The sequence below is a fragment of the Myotis davidii genome, unplaced genomic scaffold (assembly GCF_000327345.1).
Source record: "Myotis davidii unplaced genomic scaffold, ASM32734v1 scaffold323, whole genome shotgun sequence".
Taxonomy (NCBI): Eukaryota; Metazoa; Chordata; class Mammalia; order Chiroptera; family Vespertilionidae; genus Myotis; species Myotis davidii.
The window spans coordinates 2,855,186-2,878,228 of record NW_006295491.1 but is presented as its reverse complement, the minus strand read 5'-3'; the positions used below and the strand labels follow the sequence as shown (position 1 = coordinate 2,878,228).

Here is a 23,043-nt window from a genome sequence, read left to right as displayed (position 1 = left end):
CCGCTCCAGGTGTCTGGTTATGTGGCTTGCTCTCTAGCACTTTAGCCAGACAGGATAAAATTCACCTTAACAAGACATGACTCAAGGGGAACAAAGCATGAATGTACCCACAACACCGATAGCCCCTATATAAGTGACCACCTGAGAAAAGAGAATTAGGGGAGAGAAAAGAGAGTACAAATGATATCTAAGAGAGAGAGAAAAAAAAGAAGAAAAAAAAGATAGGAGAGAAAAGAAAAAGGAGAAAAAATATATATATATGTATGTATGTAGAGAGAGACAGAGATAATACCACAGAACCAATAGATAAACCAAACAAATACAAACACCAAACACCCAGTAAAGTGGGTGGGGGCAGAATCTCTAGAGACTGATCTGATATCAAGAGGCACTTCTTTGATGAAGTAAGATTAAATTGTAATTTTCTAAAAAAAACCCGAAAACAACCCTTGGAAAAGTAGCTTAACTTTTTGGGATCATTTCCTAGCCAGTGTCTTTCTGGACAAGACTCACTCAGTGTCTTATGAGGCCCTGGTGCAGTGGCCAATTGCAGCAGGTACCTGACTTCTCCATTGATTTGATAGACATGACAATAGCAGGCAACAATGGCCATGTAGAGAATCATCCTTTATTAGGGCTACCAATGAAAACTCCAATATTACTAACATCGAATGTTACAAGGCCTACAAATAAGAAATTCGTTTGGGGATTGTGGGGTTATCAAGCCAATTCAGTTTTATTTGAGTACCTAAATGCCTTGCTGACATTTGCCTAATCTTGTTCTTTGGATATAGGACATCAGATATGTTCCTACTTGGCACAGAGTCAATATACCACCCAGATGTTCCACCCTTCAATGGAAGATATTTCAAAATTTATAACTGCTTAATACAGAAACTAAAAATGTACATTCTGACCTTGAAGGAAAGCTCATCTTCATTGTCCCCATGGAAATCATACAAGGCTTTGGCCTTCCTCCCCTTCAGTGCTAAAGGAGACATACTTTTCATGTCAGCTGTGGAAACACCAAAATACAGAACATACTAAAACACAAATCCAACATTTTAAGAAACCTCCTTGTTATCCCCAGGACAAAATATTTTCAATTTATTCAAAAATAATTTTGAATTTATTTAACTTGCAAAAAGATGAAGGAAGTTCTCTTAGCAGGAAAAAAATTATCTATCTGTATAAAAGCCTAAGCTACCATTACAACCGAACGGATGACCGAACAGGCTGTGGGGGCAACCAGGCCAGCTGGGGGGTTAGTGAGGGGCGACCAAATGACCGAGCAGCAAGCTGCGTGGGGCAACCAAGCAGGCAGGGGGGGCAATTGCCATTAGGAGCCAGCAGTCCAGGATTGTGAGAGGGATGTCCAACTGCTGTTTTAAGGCCCGATCCCCAGGATCAGGGCCTAAACCAGCAGTAGGATATCCCGAAGGAGTCCAGGATTGGAGAGGATGCAGGCTGGGCTGAGGGGACCCTCCCCTGCCACCTGTGCATGAAATTCTGTGCGCCAGGCCTCTAGTAGAAATATATTATAGAAATATATTTGTATGTTTCTAAAAAAACTATAGAAAATTGGCCATTATCAAATAAAGGCATTTTTATCTTTTTTCCCCCTATAACTCGAACAAAGTATGAAGTATGAAGAAGAGCTTACAAAACTTTATGAATCAACTGTTTAAAATGAAGGCAAACAACTTAAACTGATCATGGCCAGGGGAAAAGAAATATATATTGCTTTAAAGGTCTTGCGCTCCCCTTAGAGTGAAGAACCACTTCCCGGAGTTGTTGTACCTGGGCAGGGCCGCACAAAGACTGCTGGGAAGATCCCCTCCCTGTCTCGCAGTCTGCCCTTGTACCAGTCAGAGTCCAGCTGCTGTAGGATCAGGATCCGTTCTCCCCTCTTGAAGGGTAAGTCATCACTGGTCTCTGCTGTAAAACTGTGAAGAGCTTCACACCATTCTCCAGAAAGACTGTTACCCTGTTACAAAACAGAGGTTTGATAAGAAATGTAAGATTTTATTTGAAACTAGAGGCCTGGTGCATGGATTCATGCATTGGGGAGGGGGCGTCCCTCAGCCTGGCCTGTGTCCTTTCGCAATCTGGGACCCCTCGGGGGATGTCTGACTGCCAGTTTATGCCTGATCCCTCAAGGGATGCAGCAGTGTGTCAAGAGGCAGGCGGCCAGGGAGCAGCCCGAGCCGGTGCCGTGCAGCTCGCGCTCATCCTGGCCCGTTGCGCCTACTGTCGCTGCTCAGTAGTACTGCTGCAGAGTCAGGAGAGGTTCCCACCACCACAGCTGCGCTTGCCAGCCATGAACCTGGCTTCTGGCTGAGTGGTGCTCCCCCTGTGGGAGTGCGCTGACCACCAGGGGGCAGCTTCTGCATTGAGCGTCTGTCCCCTGTTGGTCAGTGCACATCATAGCGACTGGTCAATTGGTCATTCTGGTTGTTCCAGTCATTTGGTCTTAATGGTCACTTAGGCGTTTATATATCTAGATTTATTTCTGCAGAGCTTAAAAAATGGTGGGGAAAAAGTTAAGGGGTCATAAAATTTCAAAGCCTGAAGCTTTCTTTAAATCACCCAACACTTTATGTTGCTATCAAGTTTCAGAAATAAAAATTTCCAATAAGATTTTATCTTTGAAATATAATTCTATATGACAGATGTGATAGAATTTGTGGCTTTCCTGCTTTTAAAGGATATATAATAGTTAAGAGAAAACTTTTTTCTAATTATGATCTATGATATTAGTTCTATCTTAAAAATTAGGTAAAAGCATACAGTATTCATATATAGTATTTATTACACTATGAAAGAATTCTGGAAAACATACAATTTCCAGTGAAACTCTTTAAATTATGAAGGCTCATGCCAAAACCGGTTTGGCTCGGTGGATAGAGTGTCGGCCTGCGGACTGAAAGGTCCCAGGTTTGATTCCGGTCAAGGGCATATACCTTGGTTGCGGGCACATCTCCAGTAGGAGGTGTGCAGGAGGCAGCTGGTTGATTGTTTCTCTCTCATCAATGTTTCTAACTCTCTATCCCTCTCCCTTCCTCTCTGTAAAAAATCAATAAAAATATATTTTAAAAAATTAAATCTTTAAAAAAAATTATGAAGGCTCATAATGGGCAGTCTGTTAGTTCCTAGGTCTTTACTTGATTCAGAAGCTATCAGATTCCATGGCACAAGACTTCATTAATTTACTATTAATTTTATAAGGCGTAGTTAGCACTAAAGCTGGCAGAATAACCACCCAAATATGGTGGGATAGTATGGTGGAATGTACCAGCAAGAATGCTTTCATTTCTACCAAGTTAGGATGGGAGCCCTATGTTCAAGAAACAATCGACTGAGCTACCCCTACCCATCCAGGGCTAGTATGTAAAAATTTTACTTGTTTTTCCTCTCTCCCATTAAAAAAATAATACAAATGCTCCTAAATATTAGGTAAGTTCAGAATGTATGAAGCAGGGAAAAAAAACCTACCCACCCATAATCTTACCTCTTAGGGAAATATGAATGTTAATAAATATATTTCCTTGTAGTCTTTGTATGCTATATACTCAATTCCCTATAACATTTTCTTCCCATTACATTTATTTTATAAAACTAGTTTTTCACAGCCTCAGAACATTCTACCATTAATGATCATATTTAGGTTGGTTCCAATTTTTTTCCCTATGATAATAAAATCACTATGACTATCTTTGTGACTAAAACCTTCTCTTTTTTACCCTATTTGGAGGATAAAAAAATAAAAATAATCATTTTTACTTTCTTGTTTTTTAAAAAATATATTTTTATTGATTTCAGAGAGGGAGAGAGAGATAGAAACATCAATGATGAGAATCATTGACCAGCTTACTCTTGCATGCCCCCCACTAGGGATACAGCCTGCAAGCTGGGGCACGTGCCCTGACTAGGAATTGAACTGGTGACCTCCTGGTTCATAGGTCGATGCTCAACCACTGAGCCACACCAGCTGGGCTGTACTATCTTGTTTTTAATACTCAAATAATTATTTGTTTAGTGTTGAGTTGTATTGAATCTTTGTTAACTAGATAAGTTAAGTGGTATTTCATCATTGCTTTATAAGGCATTTTGATTATTAGTAGGGTTAAATATTTTTTAATATCAGCCACTTATACTATCTCTTTATCTCTTCTATTCTCCAATCATGTCTTTTCCCCCGTTTTCTATCAGGGTTTACATTTCTTTCTAATCCATTTGTATGAGCTCTATATGCAATAAAGATGTTAACCATTTGCCCACAGAGGTGGGCAAAAGTGGGTTTACAGCTGTAATACAAATAATATAATAATCCTATCAGTAAAAGCCTATGTGGTTGTCATGCTCTCACGCTGTGACGCCCTCATGCCGTAGTGAGTGATCACCAGGAGACTGAGTGTATACTGGGCGCATATGGGTGGGCGGGGGCTTGACGCTGTGTGTGCGGTATGGAAGGGGGTCCTGTGGCTCGGTGTGGCAAGGCCTGGGGGTCCTGTGGGTCTGTGCAGTGCAGAGGCAGGTCCCGCGGCTCCGGCCTACCTCTTTGGGGCAATCCATCAAGGAGCCCTGCATGGATGAGCAGGGCCTACCTCTTTGGGGCGATCGATCACGGGGCTCCTCCCAGACTGTGAGAGGGCACAGGCCGGGCTGAGGGACTTCCTCCCCCTGCCCACCCCCCCAGTGCACAAATTTCGTGCACCGGGCCTCTAGTTAATACATAATGATACAAGAATAAAATCTGTGTTTTGTGTACTCACAACATAAATCTACTTTTGCTCATCCCTGTATTTATTTCAAACATTTACTATATGAATTGAAAAATGCTTTTATAACATTATCTCCTGATAATTACAATTTTAATATCCTTCCCGGAGTTGAAACCTGGCTTTCATTACAGTTATCTATCCAAGCAGCCTACCTGAGAATTTGCTCCAGAATCTTCTTTTTTGGTCTTCAGTGGTACCTTTGTGCCTATGTTAAAAAAAAAAGTCAAAACTTCAGATGTAAAGACCATATAGTGTTGGAGAAAAACCTTAGGGGAGAGTGAAAAGTCTGGGGTTGCAGACCAGTCTCTTCATAATTCTAACCAGGCACTGTCCTCTCTGGGCTTTTTCCCTTTTTTGTACAGTGAAGGAAGATACCATTAGTTATACTCTCTATCCCATTTCTGTTTAAAGGTCTATGATTATCCATATGCCATTTCTGATATGAGGCTATTACTATTTACCTAAAATACCAACACCAGCTCTCTGAGAGATAATTTCAATAAGAGCTATCCCACACAAATGACCATTTTAAAATAATTTCTCCTTCTATCTTAAAAAATATGGCAATATGGATTATTATGCAGCTCAAGCACTATCCTATTATTTAGTTTATTTCAATTAAGACAGAATATGATAAAAAACGATACTCTCTATACTCACTGAAAACATTTGTACCAGAGGTGGGTTGATCCTCAACGAGTTCCACAAGGTTAAGGGAGGAAATCCTAGTTCTGCCTCGAGGTTCTCCTCCAGCCCATTCTTCATTCACATACTCATTAGGAACAATACTTTCTCCCTCCAAGAAACTTAGCACATCCTTCTGGTCTCCAATATATTCAAACTGAGCGCCACATCTTGGACCTCTGAACAAAGATTACATTTGTGGGTTAAACTAGAGAGTACTACGTTTTCAAAATGCTTTAAAACCTTTCATTCAGTCTTTCAATAAATATTCTGTGTTTACTATGGAACATGGTATACTAGACATAATTTAAACTTTTCCATGAAAAAACTTTTTCCGACATGAACCTGTTCACCTAGAAAGGCTAGTTAATGTCACAGAGACACGCAGAATTCCCTAAGCTGGTGGTCAGTTTGCACTGCCATGTCTCATGAGCAGTCTCTACATCTTTGTATTCCTGGACCACAGTAATCCATGGCTCAGTCTGAACTCTCTCAGTTATAAATGCACTGAGTTTAGGAGTGCTAACCCTAAGAATCTCAGGGCAAGACATCAAACTTCCATGACAGAATGCAACGGGCATCAGCTGGGCAGATTCAATGCACAATCAATGTTGACTCAATCATGAGTTGTATACATAGACGAATGATCTTCAAAATTAGAAGGTTCAAATAAAACAGAAACTCGGCATATTATCTTATAATACTTAATCTTTTACCTAACTCTGTTGTTTTAAAAATGATTTTTGTATCTCCTTTAAAAAAGGCTTAATTTCTGATAATTAGAACAATCCTTAAATGGTCGGCAATTCTGACTGAAAATAAGAGATAAAACTGTATTACTGGAAGGCATGATATAATACCAAACCCTCCATTTAAGGTGTTAGAAAGGAAGTTTCAATAGCAACAGGCTAAGGAGATGCGAATGCCTGAAAAGAAAGGGTTGGTACAGTCTCCAATCAGATTCTGATTTAAGTCAGGTCAATGGACTGAGGGCTGTGAGAGCCCACTTCAGATCCAACCTGCTGACACATTAAACACGGCTTAAAAATAGGAAGAAAAATTGAACCTGAAATAGAATTCCACTATTGTGGCATCAGTTTTCTTATTTGTGGTAACCTTTGCATTTATTTTCTAAAGCCCCCAGGGAGCATCTACATATGTCTGACCTATTCAAAGACAGGTTTACAGTCCTTCAGCAAGTAGTGAAGTCTATTATTTTGCTCATTTAACTGGAACATAAAGTTGTACTGTGGCAGTGTTTTAAATCATACAAAAAAGTTACAATGATGCATAGAAAGGTCATTAATTCTTCAGACATAAAGGAAGACCCCTCCAACTTAACTCTTCCTTTAGTTTCTTTTAGTTCCTCTTAAAAACAAAACAATACAAAATGTCTAGCTGTTTCTGTAGGGTTCATATTTCTATAAGGTTAAATATTTTCTATGACAATAATTTTGAACCTTCTAAAAATGTGTTAGTAAATAAATACCAGCTGGCCCAAATACATTACACTGGATGACAAAGTGTCTCTGTTTAAGCCATGGCGAGGCGGTGGGAAATAGCAAGGTGGACTCCTTGTGCTGTCTACATGTCCTGTATTGATATGAGGAGTTGCTTAGGTCAGCTTGTACCAGCACGTTGAATTTTCATTAGCATTTTAATCCACTATGGCTTTTAAACAAGTACACTTTTCCTCATAAATCAAAAGACACACTGGGAATAAATAATCACACATCTGAAATGTATAAGCTTGGTAATTATGATATAACAACAGGCCTGGTTCATGGGATTCGTGCACTGGTGGGGGTGTAACCTGTGGGGATGGGCTCACTGTGGGAGCGCTGCTCATCCTGGTCAGCTGAGCAGCTGTGGACCTGCCCTATGAGCGACTCAGCCCAGTCAGCCGAGTGGTGCTCCCACTGTGGGAGCGCACTGACCACCAGGGGGCAGCTCCTGTGTTGATCGTCTGCCCGCTGGTGATCAATGCGCGTCATAGCAACCAGTTGTTCCAGCATTCAGTTGATTTGCATATTAGGCTTTTATTATATAGGATTGGTCACCTCCTTTGCATTTTGTGCAAAAGAACACAAATAAAACTTACTTATTAACACAATGAGATGAAACTGATTCTCTTTTCCCATTTCCTCCTTCTGGAACATCAATCTAGTAAAGACAAATCAAGGCAACCATTGTATTTTTTTCAGATTTTAATAAGATGAATTTAAGGCTAGGTAATTAGAAAATACATGATTGAAATTAACAAGTTTAGACAGGTGTTTAACTGGTTAAGTGGTACCATACGTGCCAAAGTTAAGAATTCCAGAATTTGGTTTTAAAAACACACACACACATAACTTGTGAGGCAGCCTTCCTTGAATAGCCAACCAAGCCATTTCTTATTTCCTGGAATAAGCACATTAATATCATTCCACTCCTGACTGAGTTTTCTCTATCCCATATCCCCTAAGTTGGAAACTTCAGATGAGGAGAACTTAAATTAGAGACTAGGCATCAGGCATTTGGCACCACTGCCATGCCTATTCAAAGTGTTGGTAAAATTCTGCAATACTTTCCGGACCCCATAATAAAACCTTTTAATCAAACTTGTGGATACTCTCCATTTTCATAACTCTGGAATATTTTTTTCCACCAATGTGAATAGAAAAGAAATTAGTACTCAGTGGGCATCTACTAAGTGGCAAGCATGTTATATAATACCGCACTTACAAAGCTCAATGAAGCTAGGTTGTAATAAAAATTTTTGACCAAAGTATATTCAAACTTTGAGATCTATATTAAATAAATCAGTGCCCTTCTTAATGAATTCTAAAAGTTCAAAATTTCAAAATAATTCTTTCAACTTGCAGGCTTAGAAATAATACTTATACCAATAATGTGGCAGATTCAGTGTAATTTATTTCAGTGATGTAACTGTGCTTTAAAAAATACTGTTACATTGGGTAAGAGAAAAATGAGGAAGGGTGCTAAAACTAACATTGTTCTTAATATTAATTTAGTGAATGTGGATAGATTTTTCCAACGTATCAGGGCATATTTATATTGGACAACTTTTAAAGCCCACATTTTGTAATCCAAGAGACTCAAACTCATTTATATTAGAAAAACACAGGTTTAGTGCTTTAGTATTCCCAAGTCTATTTTTCTAAATGATGGAAATAAATGGAAAGAATGAAAGAACCAAAAACAAAATGTACTTGAAAGAAAAGGAAAAGTGGTACCGTAAGCTCAGAGAACATTCCTTCAGAATAATCTTGTACCTTTTGAGTCTTGTTTACTAAATTTTTCAAATAATTAACATATATTCTTAAGTGCTTAACAATCCTCCCAGAATAGCTGATCACCAGTTGACCTATAGTGTTTTTTCACCTTAGGATTTCAGATAGCATTTAGAAATTAAGTTCTAGACCCCTATAATATATTAACAATTAAGCATTATCTAGTTGAAAAACTTTTATTTTCTGAATTTTCCAAACACCAAATGAATCAATGGAAGAGAGAGAACTAGAACCCAAGAATCGAAGCTTCCGATTACTTTTCCCAAAATGCACGTTACACAGAACCCACTGAACATATGACCAATTAAAACAATCATGACCCACTTACAATTACTTTGACATGGTTGGCAGGAAATACCCCAGTCTGGTTTCTACATTTCCCTCTGTACCAATCTGTATCTATTTTTTCCAGAAGATAAACAATTTCTCCAGAAGTGAGATTCAAATCACCATCTTGCTCTATAAAATAAAATTATAATTATGTATGATAAATTATTCTGGTTGCATGCAGATTTGATTAAAGTGGAGCACAAAGTATTTATTTCTGTCCACCGAGGCAGTATGTTCTACTGACTCTGAGAACAGATTATACTAATTGAATAGACTTAAAAATATCTTTTTTTTTATATTGCTGTTATGAGCTTCCTCTTTTAAGATCAAATTAAATACATTTATTTTGTATTGACAGATGGGAAATGGTTAAAAAAAACAAAAAACAAAAAACCCCAAACACTGCGCTGGCCAATGATTCCTACTGTGTCAATATAAACCTTTTCCTGAATACATATTGAACTATGAAAGGGTTTTATAGATGTAAAATATTATTCTCAATCATGCTTAAAAATCATTGCAATCTCAAAATATTAACTAAGCAGTGGTTCTCAACCTTCTGGCCCTTTAATTATAGTTCCTCATGTTGTGACCCAACCATAAAATTATTTTCGTTGCTACTTCAGAACTGTAATGTTGCTACTGTTATGAATTGTAATGTAAATATCTGATATGCAGGATGGTCTTAGGCAACCCCTGTGAAAGGGTCGTTCGACCGCCAAAGGCGTCGCGACCCACAGGTTGAGAACAGCTAAACTAAGGGAATACTACTCTTTAGAAAGTAAATTTACTCACACTAAAATAAAAATCTATCAAGTAGATAATATATAAACTTATAAATAAATCAGGAGTTTATCTGTAGTCTTGGATATAAAAGATATTTAAAAGTTGATTTAAAAATTATATTTTCATCTCATTAGTAATAGCTGAGCTATATGTGTACGTTTTACAATCCTTAGGAGAAAAGAACTTCATTTATTAAATTTGAAATAATTTCACTATAATTATTAATTGTGACTCACTATTTTGAAAGAGGTAAAAAGTTTGCAACTGGTAGGTATTTTGCTGTTTGTGCATGTGTAGCGAAATACCCTCTCTTTCTCTCCTTCATGGGGAGTTTCAAAAGCAAGGGTATCCAGCTAAGCTTCCTGGAATGGTTGGGTACAACTGACCATTCCTGAAGGTGGGTGACTGACAAGATGACCTCTCCAGTCTAGGACGCTGTTGTGCAGAGAATGAAGAAGGCTGGCCTCAGAGATTAACCTAAGGAGGATGCCTGCTCCTGGAGTCTAAGGGCTCTACCACTTTATTATTTATGTCCTTACCTGCTGGAAAATCATGAAGAATGACAGCATGAGGAGCACTACTGTCAACAGGCTTCTGAGTGTGGCTTGGATCCTTTGGGGGAAAACAGGGCTGTGAGTGAAGTATTCAGGATGGATGCTGGATTTACATTCACTCTGAGACCAATTTTTCCTCCCTCACTAGCATCCTCTTGACATATGAGTACAAGATGCAAAACATACAGTTGAGCCAAATAAGAGAATCAATATCAAGTTGCAAAGGCATGTGTCCTTGCCCAGGGAGAACAGCAAATAACTCTCAATTATAATATCCTCCAGCATTTTTTAACAATGAGAGTAAAACAAAATGGAATTACTGAACTTTAAAAATTTTTTTCACTAGGACCTATTCTACCCTGAAGTAGTGGTTTTTGTTTGTTTGTTTGTTTTGTTTTTTAACCTCTTTTCCTATCTGGAGTAGCTTTTTCCTAAAACTGTGAACAGGACTAAATCTTAAGGACAGAGCCTTAAAAGTTGTATCTTCATTAAGATGGGAAAAGAAGAAAGTTCTGCAGTTGATATGCTTGCCCTTTAATGAAAAGAGCTAATGACTTTCACAAAAGTATAATTCACAAAAGTAAAATCTACGTCATTTAGTGCCACTTAACTGAATGCTTTCTCTAATTTAAAAGCTAACACTACCTCCAGTGCCTGGCCTAGATTTTCTATTTAATCTGAATGGTTTATTCAATACAATTCTAAGTAAGTTAACAAAAAGAATTCAATATTCTCTAACCATCTAGCCAACTGCCATAGATTGGCTAGAGGAGAGGAGAAAGCTGAAGAGTGACCTTTTCTTATTAATAAGCAGTTGTTATTCTTAGTTTCTTTATATAAACTGACAGGCTAATAATCCCTTCATCATCATCAAATCTGATTAAAGGATGTTATTTGGAGTTACAATTTTAAAACTCTTCAATACTGGCAAACCTGCGAAATAAATGTAGGCACATTTTTTGTGTCTTTTTTGTCTCTTCAAACCAACTCTTGTCCCTCAGGGGTATCCCCACGCTTCTATTCCTCTGCCCCTCCCTAGCCATGATGTACCCAGTTGATCAGACTGCACTGTGGATAATGGTCCACCTTCTCCATTGCCCTGCAGCACCTCTGCTCGGATCTTTTCTACATCTCACCTGCTCTTTCAACCAAAATGCAACTGTGGAGGCATGCTGCATTCTCTCAAGGTAGGTAAACTGAAATACCAATTTAGGTCAAGACAGTAATGGCTAATGGCAGTTTATTATATGAGTTTACAAAGTAACATTGACATTTTCTTAGGGGCCACTCAGCACTTTCCCCTAAACAAATGAGCATCATGGGAATTTCAGGGGTTACAGAAAGAAACTGTGACATATTTTAAGTCTGAAGGGGCTTTAAAAAAAATGATTTATGCCCTGGCCAGTGTGGCTCAGTTGGTTGGGCATCATCCTATGCACTGGAAGGTTGTTGGTATGATTCCTGGTCAGGACATGTGCCCAGGTTTTGGGCTCAATCACCTGTGGGGAAGTGTAGGAGGCAGTCAATGCATGTTTTGCTCTCGCATCAGTGTTTTTCTCTCTCCCTTTCCCTTCCTCTTATTCTAAAAATCAATTTAAAAAATCTTAAAAAATAAAAGTAATTATCTACATAACTTATTATGTGTGCATATGTATGTGTTTCATTACTCACCCCCCTGATTTATGTCTGTGGAAAAAAGGAATGACTACTCAATAAATTGTATTAGGCTAACATCCGGTCAAAATGGCGGTGTAGGTGTATGCGGTACTTGCATCCTCCCACAACCACATCAAAATTACAACTAAACTATGGAACAACCAACTTCAGAACCACCTGAAACCTATAGAAATCCTATAACTAATACAAAGAAGCCACTTAATTTGAATTTGGTAGGAGGGGTCTAGAGGTGGAAGGGGCTGAACCTACACCCACATGTAGCAGATAAGGATTGGGAGGATATTGCCTCTACAGAGGTCCTCCCTGGGGAGTGGGGCCCCACCCTTACACCAGGCCCCTGAGCCCAGGGTTCCAGTGCCAGGGCACACATTAGAATCAACCAACGAGTCCTGGCCTGGTGGCTCAGTTGGTTGAGTGTCATCTGTGCTTTGGAAAGTTGTACGTTCGATTCCTGGTCAGGGCATATATCTAGATTATGGGTTTGATCCCTGGTCAGGGCTTGTAGGGGAGGCAACCAATTGATGTTTCTCTCTCATATCCATGTTTCTCTCTCTCTCTCTAAAAATCAATAAAAACATATCCTCAGGTGAGGATAAAAAAAAGAATCACCAATAAATGCATAAATAAGTGGAACAACAAATTGATGTGTCTCTTTCTTCCTTCCTCTCTAAAAAAAAACATTTAGAAAAAAAAGTACAAATTGATAGTTACACAATAGTCATGGGGATGTAACATATAGTGTAGGAAATATAGTAAAAAATATTCTAGTTAACTGTGTATGGTGTCAATGGTTACTAGATTATTGGTCATAATGATCATTAAGTTAAATAATGTCTAATTATTGGGTTGAAAGTAATATAATATTGTATGTCAACTCTAACTGAAAAATAAACAATTATATAAAGTAAAAAATAAGTAAATAAATTGTGTTAGGCTAGATGGCTATCCATTTGGAAAATAAATGATATCAGAGGCCTACACCACACAAAACACAAACATGAATCTCTAAATGAACCAACAACCTAAACATAACCAGGCCTGGGAGAATAAAAGAGGAGAGATCTTAACTTGTGCCTCCCAATTAACTTCCCTCTCTGACTTCAGTGCATGGGTAACACTAGGAATGCTGCTCATCAACCTGGTCTGGAAGGCGAAGGGCAAGATGAAAAGGCTAAATAAGGTTGGCCACTAGAGGTCAGTACAACTCAGACCACACCATTAGGTAAATCTAATATAATTTAAAGCTCTTTTTAATATGACTCTAACTGCTAATGCAAATGCGTAATCAAAGCCTTCATTGTTCACTCACTGTGCTACTCACTGAGTTGAACACCTTATATGCTTTAATTAGCTCATTTAATTTTTAAAAACATTTTTGAGATATAATTCACATATAAAATTCACCCATTTAAAGTGTATATAGTTTTACTGTATTCACAGAATTGTGCAACCAACACCAGAGCAGCCACTCCCCATTTACTCCCTCCCCCCCTCCCCCCCAGCCCTAGGCAAAGCACTAATCTACTTTCTGGATTTACCTATGCTGGACTTTCATATAAATGGAACATATATGAATTCTAAAAACAACTCTGTGAGGAATTATCATACCTATTTCACACATTTAAAAAATGCAGTTTAGAGATAACTATCTAAGGCGGTGGGAGGGGAACTGAAACCCATCTCCCTGAAACTCAAATCTGTGTTTGCAACAAGGTAAACAATCTCCTACTATTCCCATGATCTGCAGAGTCAACCTCATCTAACAGCATTAGATATTTTCTGTTTACTAAGATAGGGGAAAGTATAGCACATTTTCAGAGATCTTAACCTTAGAACTAGGCTTTCAAATAGGTAAGATTTATTTTCTAAAAAATGTAATGCTAGCCATGAACCCAGAAACCTGAATGAGGTTTCATTTGAGCATCACTGTATGTAGTTGGCCATCAGAGGCCAACTCTGCAAGCCTATACGGTACAAGATGAGTGAGGTCATGTTTAATGTGGAAAAAAATTTGGACTGTTAAAAAAGAATTCTCATCTTTTTAGCTCCTTCCTTCTTTCCTTCCTTCCTTCCTTCCTTCCTTCCTTCCTTCCTTCCTTCCTTCCTTCCTTCCTTCCTTCCTTCCTCCCTCCCTCCCTCCCTCCCTTCCTCCCTCCCTCCTTCTCTTTATTTTAAAAAACTTAAATCTTTATTGTTCAAAGCATAATATATGTAGCTTCTATTTTTCTTAAAGAAAAGCTTTTTGGCAGCCCAACTCCCATGGTTACCCCCCAGTGTGTTTGAGAGAGGAAGGAAGGCTGCGACAGAGGGATAATGCTGGATCAAAACAAAGAGAAAATGAATGATAGAAGAACTTTCTCCACGTGAATTAAACTTAGAATTTTCAGTATCCCAGCTACAACTAGCTTAACATGTGTCTTCTCTGCTCTCTAATATACAAATTTTTAGTTTCTCAGCAAACTTCAAAACATAAACTGCCTTCTAAGAAAAAAGAATTGGACTAGATTATGAAAACTAGGATGAATGGGAAACCAAATACTTTACTTAGATTAAATGATTGGTGGATATTATTTTTCATGTTTGCTACATTAAATAACAGTCAAAAATTTAACTGGGTAACTTAAAAAGCTCTTTTAAAAAATATACCTCTAAACATAGTTCAGTGGCATTTTTCTTGCTAAACAAATGAACTTCGATGATCACTGTATTCTCCCAGGATCCACAAATTTGTTAGGCTTAAATTGTAACTTCAGGTTGTTGGATTACATTTCATTTCATTATTTTATGAGCTATAATCAGAGAAATGAGGTTTACACTAAGCTTAAATCTTACAAGGGAAGTGCTTTTTTTATGGCAGACTAAGCATTTATAGGGGCCCCTTTAAAATAATTATCCATTCTGCTGGGAAACTAATCTCTGGCACTTTAGTAAACATCTTTACATTATTTAAAAATAAATGGCTCTCACAGTTGAAAATTAATGACTGAGTGCTCTGGTTGCTGTAAGTCAGCACGAAATGAAGAAGGCAAAACACATGGTAGTCACTGTGTATTGAGGTGATTAGTAAGGCAGTGGCAAGTCTCTTAGAAGTAATTTATTCTTCAAATGGAATAAAATGCTACTGTAATTTTCACTCTGGTTAAGAAAATGCTAAAACCTGAGGATGAGATATAATTAATAGTTCTTTGAAATGTGCTGCCATGGGTGATATGAGGGCTGTACAATATTAATTCCTTTACGTTTGGTCTGCTCCTAAGACGTTCATCAAGTGGGGTGATAATCTTCATCTGAGACAGGTGAACTCTACCAGTGACTTTTCCCTTTTGGCATTCCCAGTAATTATTTCTTGCCTGCTTCAGCAGCACAAGTCCGTCCCTACGCTGTAAGGTACCATACCACTCTCTGAAGCAATTATTATTTAATAAAACATTATTACTTCTCCCACATTTTAATCTTTGGAGCCTAAAGCATTTAATAATGTGTAAAGCAGTAATAACAGAGGCTGGTGATTTTTTTACATTTGTCACTAAAGAAAGAGCTCTATTTTACCTTACAAGAGAGTTCTCCGGGGTTTGCAAGACAATGTATTCATTGGCAATCCCATGAGGCACAGACAACTTAAATATAACCCAATAAAAGGATTATTCACAATCAAAAAACCCTCATCATAACTCGCTGGTCATTTGGGGATTTGGAAGGTGTAAAGTACAACTTCTCCAGGAAAATCTTCACCTGACTTCCTCATGCGCCAGGTCTAGTGGGGCCTGCCATTTCTCATGGAGACCGAGTCCTTGGGAGTGTGGAGTTGAGCCTATAGCTAAATGTGGCCTAAAGTTCTCTTTAACAACTAGAATCAGGAAGTTCTATTCTATAGGACAAGGTCCAACAAGTCACCTGGTGCTTAAAGGATAAATACTCAGCACCTGAGCTCACAGCCTATAAAGACCTGCCTTTGAGTAAGGGTTTTCAATGGCTGTTGTCTTCCGAAGGCTGATGGGGGCGGGCAGCTCCTCTACAGGCTAATGACTCCTTCATTTGCCTTGAATCTCATCTTACAAAGCTTCTCTGCCACAAAGCGTCTACTTAAACCCAGTTCATTGCCGACTAGTCACTTCCTGGCTCACTCAGCTCTGTCTGATTTTAGAATGGTTTTTATATCTGTACCCAGCCCTGGCCAGGGGACTCTGTTCCCTGCCATGAGTTTTGGCTGGTGGGTACAGGTCAGAGGCCTTTACAATATAAAGGCATTCCCAGGGAATGTGATCACACAAGCTCACTTTCAACAAGCAAAGAGGCTGCTTGGGCCCCTCCATCACTCAGGAGCAAAGATGCAGAGTGCGAGGGGTTAGGTACTGATGCTTCCTAGCATTTCTGTCAGAGTCCCAGGGCTCCCAATGTACCCAGGTTCCTGGTTAGCAACTTAATGGCAAGGTAGCCTTGGAAAAAATGAGGAATTTAAGAAATTATTTCATAATGAGACATACTCCTCTAATATACCATATTTTAAATTTATTAATTTGATTCTTCAAATGCTTTATTGACATTACATGGCTATGCTAAGAACCATAAGTACTATTTCCATAGTATGGCATAATGGTTAAGAGCATGGGCTCAGAGTCCGTTGATCTGTGTTCAAAAGCTGGCTCCACCATTAACTAGCTTTGCTCCCTATTTTTTTAAATATATATTTTTTAGCCCTAGCTGGTTTGGCTCAGTGGATAGAGTATTGGCCTGCAGAGTGAAGGGTTCGATTCCAGTTAAGGGCACATGCCCAGGTTGCAGGCTTGATCCACAGTGGGGGCTGTACAGGAGGCTGCCAGTCAATGATTTTCTCTCAGCATTGATGTTTTTCTCTCTCCCTCTCCCTTCCTCTCTGAAATCAATAAAAAAACCCCTATATATATAAAAGTCTAAGTGACTGCCTGACCATATAACCGCCCAACCGGTAGCTATGATGCACAATGATCACCAGGGGGCAGAAGCTCAATGCAGCAGCTGCCGAGCTGCGGTGACTTGGCAGCTACGGTTCTTGGGTGATGCACCTGGAACCAGAGAGGAGGGAGCTCGATTCTGGGGTGCATCACCTGAGAACCGTCCTCTCACAATCCAGGACCCCTCAGGGGATGTTGGAGAGCTGGTTTTGGCCCAATCCCCACATGCCAGTCAGAGGGACCCCACTGGTGCACAAATCTGTGCACCGGACCTCTAGTAATAAATAAAATGAAATATATTTTTTATTGTTGATAGTATTACAGATATCTCCCATTTCTACCCCTTTACCCCTACAGTTACTTGATGGCTCTGTGTACTATTTTCTTCATCTGTATAATAGAGATAATAGTAGTATCTACCTCACAGGGTTGGTGTGAGGAATAAATGAGTTATTTAACATACATAATGTGCTTCAAACAATACCTGGTCCATAATAAGTGCGTAATACATCAGGCATTATTTTTAAATAACCTAACCCAAATAATACTTCTGTGTTTTAGCAATTAAAAATGTCATCAATTTAAATGAATATGAATATATATATGAATACACTCCATCTTTCTTATCTATCCAAGGAAAATTTTATAAAACCCTATATGGCTTAAAGCGAAAGTACTTTCTGGCCCAATGATGGAAATGTAGCACAATATAAAATTATTAGCTGCTGTTCTTGATAAAAGCTACTGTCATGCAATTGTTTAAAAAGTACAGACAGGCCCTGGCCGGATAGCCGAGTGTGCTGAGGGTTGTCCTGATAAGCCAAGGCTTGATCTCTGGTCAGGGCACATACAAGAAACAACCAATGAGTGCACAAATGAGTGGAACAACAAGTCAATGCATGTTTTTTCTCCCTCTTTAAAAATCAATCAGTAAAAAAAAAGTACAAACAGTCCTGATCTCCCTATTTTTTACAACATGTTTTTATTGATTTCAGAGAGAGAGGAAAGGAGAGGGAAATATCAATCAGCTGCCTCCTGTACAACCCCTACTGGGCAGTGACTTTGTGGTGCATGGGAGGACTCACAACAGAGCCACACTGGCCAGGGCTCCCTATTTTTTTAAATACATATTTTTTTATTGTTGATAGTTATTACAGCTACCTCCCAATTCTCCCCCCGTTACCCCCACAGCTCCCTATTTTTATTTGTCTTAGATTTTATCAGGTTAACCAAACCAAAGTGGTAAGAGCACATCAACTCTGTTTTTAAGTATGGAAAATGCAGCCAAAGGTTTAAGGTCATATGATGAGAAAAATATTCATAAAAGAACCAAATTAATACCTCAGCTATTCCAATTATTAACGAAAGCTTCTCATTGGTAACAATTAAATGGCCCATGATAATTATGTTTACAAAAGGGGAAAAACCATTCACCTTAATAAGACCTTTCTTTCTATTTTATTTTAAATTTTTACTCTGTGGGCAAGGGATATAAAGTATAAAATCTGTCAGATTTTATAAAAACCCATTAGTGTAACTTACTGGTCAGGTTTCTTAGAGTTGCTGTTTGTTCAATTCCTGTCTGCACTGCCTCCTATTCCTCTATTTCTCCTAATAAAACCCTGCTTTAAAGACCTAGGTTTTATTATGGACTACTTATCTAAAGAACTCTTAAGGTCAAGGATCAAGTCCACATCTGTCTCATCATCTTCCTCTAAAGCAGTGGTTCTCAACCTTCCTAATGCTGCAATCCTTTAATACAGTTCCTCATGTTGTGGTGACCCCCAACCATAAAATTATTTTCGTTGCTACTTCATAACTGTAATTTTGCTACTTATGAATTGTAATGCAAACATCTGATATGCAGGATGTATTTTCATCGTTACAAACTGAACATAATTAAAGCATAGTGATTCATCACAAAAACAGTATGTACTTATATATGTGTTTTCTGACGGTCTTAGGCGACCCCTGTGGAAGGGTTGTTCGACCCCCAAAGGGGTCGCGACCCACAGGTTGAGAACCGCTGCTCTAAGGAATAATGGATCTTATATATTACTTTAGGACAAACCTCTGGACCACTAACATTTTTAAAAGCTAAATTTACCATGTATTTCCTGTAGAGAGGGTGTCCTGGTTTAGGGCGAGGAGGTAGCACCGGATCTTCACTTTTAAAAAATTGACTCTTGGTTTTTGTGAGTCTGGAAGCCATATTATTTTGTTTTTTCTGAAGATCCATGTCAGAAGAAGACCGATTAAAAGGCAGTTTTTTATTTGATGTTCTGGTTGCAGAAACTCTCGGGGGAGGTGGTCTTTCAGGGGCCCCCTTTGGAGGAGGCTGTCGAGCTGGTGTGACTTTTCCATTTATAGGTCTGAAAGGCAAGGTGGGAGCTGTGAATCAGTGTTTGATCAACATTAGGTTCTGTTTGCTCTCTCTCTCTCTCTCTCTCTCTCTCTCTCACACACACACACACACACTCACACACAAACACGTGCGTGCACGCGCGCACGCGTGAACAGCTTTCTGCTAGTACAATTACCTAAACACGCAGGGTATGCTATTTCTGAGCAAATGGCTGCTGCATTAAACATTATATTATTAGAGGAAATGTCGATGTTCCAGCTTCCTCTCATCCTGCACTAGAGATTCATTAGTTCAAAACAAACAAGCATTTACTATCATGAGCTCACTAATGCCCCATTTGCTCATAAACACACCATGACTGTTTCAGGAAACTAAGCACATTCTACCAAAGTCTGAGATGAAAAGCTTACAATAAGATGTCAGGTATATGTGATGTGATCTAGTTCATATTAGAAAAGGAACATCAACTACCCTAATATTCATGTTCTAGGAATTACTATTCTAACTCTGGGTTAGATTAATATAAAGAAAGCTGTTTTGAAAATGAGCTAGGACAACCATTACTTTGAAAACCTTTCCTTAATGCCTATGATAAAAAGAATTTGTAACATAGGAATAGCTTCTGATAGTATCGCAGCTTTTTGTTCCAATAGCCCTGGAACCCAGGCAGGCAGGTCACCACGGTTCCTCATAATGGGGAGTGGGTGACAGTGTGAGAGTGAGAGTGTGAGTGTATAGGTGTGCGAGAGTGTGTTCATTCCAGAAGTGGAGTTGTTCCAGGTCCAGAAAGGAGTCTTGTTTGTTGGAGGAAAAGTAATAGAGATATGTTTGTGTTCTGTGAGTTTTGGGGATTGAGTTCAAAGAAGCAGCAGAGATTCCTACAACCTGCTGTCAGAGCAGACTGTAGGCTAGTGGCCTGGGTGAATTCATGAGTTTAAAATGTATCTCTAAAAGAATATCTAAGGCCAGAAAGGGGAGTCCAGTCTCTGAGGCATTAGCTGCTCTCTTACTTTTTAAAACCTTTCCCACACTGACCTTGGTGGAAGCCTGGGGGGTCCTCGCACAGAGCCTCCCATTTGACCAGCCTGGTCGGATTCCTGCAAGTATCAGAGAATGATTTTTAGTTAAGGTTCATCTGAAACAAGACCTTGTCAAGAGGAGTTGTGGACAACTTTTTGGCTGGATCTATAAGTAGAAATGTAGCTGAGTTAGAGAAAATAAAATAAGTTAGAGAGAAAGTAGAGAAAGTTTTTAGTCTTGAGCAATATTAACTCATCCCACGTTCCCACCTAAATTGTCCACATCCTAATACAAGTGAAGACATAGAGGAGGAGACCGGCGATCTGCTATTGTAGATCATGACCCAACCAATTTCCCTGAATGGCTGAACACACAGCAGATTCAAAGGTATCAAGGATGATGCTTCAATCATGATGGGTTACACAGTAGCAATTTAAGCAGGAACTGTAGAAAACTAAAACCAAAGGCCTTTATTTATTCCATGATGACATGTAAGATATGTACTGCTCCTAAATTTAACACATAATAAGTGAAGTGGTGATTAATTTGTTTTGCTTAGAACAGGCAGATCTCTCATCACTGGATGGTTTATACATTGTACAGTGGGTTCTGAACTAGGAGGCGGCAGAACAACATGAGAAGTTTAAGGGACGGCCTGAAAGGAAGGCATGTGAGTAGAAACAGAAAAGGCCCAAGAAAACAGAAAGCTGGGACCACTAGAGTAAAGGGGTGGGATGTGCTGAGAAGAGATTTTTAAAAAAAATTTAATCCTCACCCAAGGATATGTTTAGAGAGAGGAGGGAGAGAGAGGGGGTGGGGGAAGAGAGAGAGAGAGAGAGAAGCAACAAGTCATTTTTCCTTAACTTGACACTATCTTATGCTGCATGTACAGGTCAAGTAAATACATTTTTCCCCCAGCTGTAAAGCGAGAGAATATTAGTTTCCTAGCATAGACTGTTATCCATAGTTCACATCTAATTTTTTAAAAGTATATCTTCAAAGTGGTTCTAGAGGTCAGTGTTCACACTTCTTGGGAGATTTGCAACATTTGAGAGAGAGAGAGAGAGAGAGAGACAGACATACGTCCCCCAACCGGGGATCAAACCTGCAACCTTCTGGTATACAGGATGACTCTCCACCATGCCAGTTCTGAGAAGAGTTTTGTAGGAAAGAGTATAGGGGGTCATGTGAAAAACAAAAGACAGCTTGGAATGTTTTAGCTTAATAGCACATGAGAGAAATTGGAAGTGTGGAGATTTATAGAAAGATTTCTCTAGGGAAAGGGCTTCAAACTGGGTCATTTAAGGAACTTTTATGGAGATGGTGTAGCCCAAGGATTGGGAAATGAATATAATACATGGAAAATATTTCCACATCTTCTGTTGAATGAGAAATTAAAACTTCTGTTTTTGGAGGGAAAAGTCCTCACCAAATTCTTCTAATTGAATCTCCTTTTTAACCTTTTCTACTTTTTAAGCACCTAACACTGCCTTCCAGGAAATAATATTTCTCCAGGACCTCAAAAGGAGGGATATGCCAGCCCTTTAAAATTACACTGCCCTTTTTTTTTTTTTTTTTTAAAGGAGGTTTAACTATACCTTGGGAGATCTTTGAACTAAGACTGTTTCACTCCTTTATATAAATGAGTTGAAACTCACTTCAATGGATTTTAATTCAGACTGAATATTTATAACTTTTTCTTAAGTAGCAAATGATTAATAGCCAATAACTGTGATAACTGAAATGTGTTTCAATGTTTTAAAACCCCATTTTTAAAAACAGATTAAGCTTGCCCTTAAAACTTGGTTTCACTAATGAGTTCAGTTAATGTAGTGAAGAGAGTCACCAGCTCATAAACCCTGCAATATTCCAGACTATAATCCATGCCTTATAAATACGCTGATATTTTCCCCTGACAAATACTGCTATGATACTCGAAAAACTCAATTATTTCTTTGACCACTTTAAAAATTAAAACAAAAAAGCAGAAAAACACTCTAGCAGATAGGCAGGAACTTTTGTTGTTTCTTCTCAACATTATAGTTTTTAGACAACTTAATAATTAAAAGCAACTTCTAAAAAATATAGATGTATAAATTTGACAGAGAAAGTTACAGATGTACTGTAATAAATACATACCATATAATCCTAATCTAGTACCAAATACTAGATGTAGTTTTCTCCAGATGGTGGCATTTTATAAAAATCTTAAATATCTTTTTCTCAATTTTCTACAATGAGCGAACTCTGAATCAGAAAAAAGGCAGTATCCTCAAATCCCCGATGAACATTAGGCACCTTTTGAAAGGCACTGCTGTATCTGACACACTGAGTATAGGGAAACCGTTCCTGCAGAAGCCTTAGTATTTGCTTAAATTCAGGTTTATGCAGAGGTTCTGCCAACAGTTTTTGGGAGATTACTGATTAGGGCTTTCCTCCTCTTCAATAATATTCCACACCTAACTGGAGTAGCTCTGACCTCTTTGAATGAACATACAATGGAGTCAAGACAGCCTCTTCAATAAATGGTGTTGGGAAAATTGGACAGATACATGCAAAAAAAATGAAACTAGGCCACCAACTTACACCATACACAAAAATAAACTCAAAATGGAT

At 38.6% G+C, this 23,043-nt stretch overlaps 1 protein-coding gene across 3 annotated transcripts in view; it reads right to left on the bottom strand.

Moving 5' to 3' along the window:
- SH3D19 (SH3 domain containing 19) overlaps positions 1-23,043 on the bottom strand; it is a 97,662-nt gene that overhangs the window by 5,916 nt on the left and 68,703 nt on the right. For all 3 annotated transcript variants that reach the window (XM_006770125.2, XM_006770126.2, XM_006770128.2), the window contains 9 exons: positions 20,443-20,504; positions 19,150-19,414; positions 10,420-10,492; positions 9,093-9,223; positions 7,570-7,631; positions 5,445-5,647; positions 4,937-4,989; positions 1,801-1,987; positions 918-1,015 (listed from right to left, as the gene is read on the bottom strand). In XM_006770125.2, coding sequence (XP_006770188.1) covers positions 918-1,015; positions 1,801-1,987; positions 4,937-4,989; positions 5,445-5,647; positions 7,570-7,631; positions 9,093-9,223; positions 10,420-10,492; positions 19,150-19,414; positions 20,443-20,504 — 1,134 coding nt within the window. The remainder of the gene's footprint in view (positions 1-917; positions 1,016-1,800; positions 1,988-4,936; positions 4,990-5,444; positions 5,648-7,569; positions 7,632-9,092; positions 9,224-10,419; positions 10,493-19,149; positions 19,415-20,442; positions 20,505-23,043) is intronic.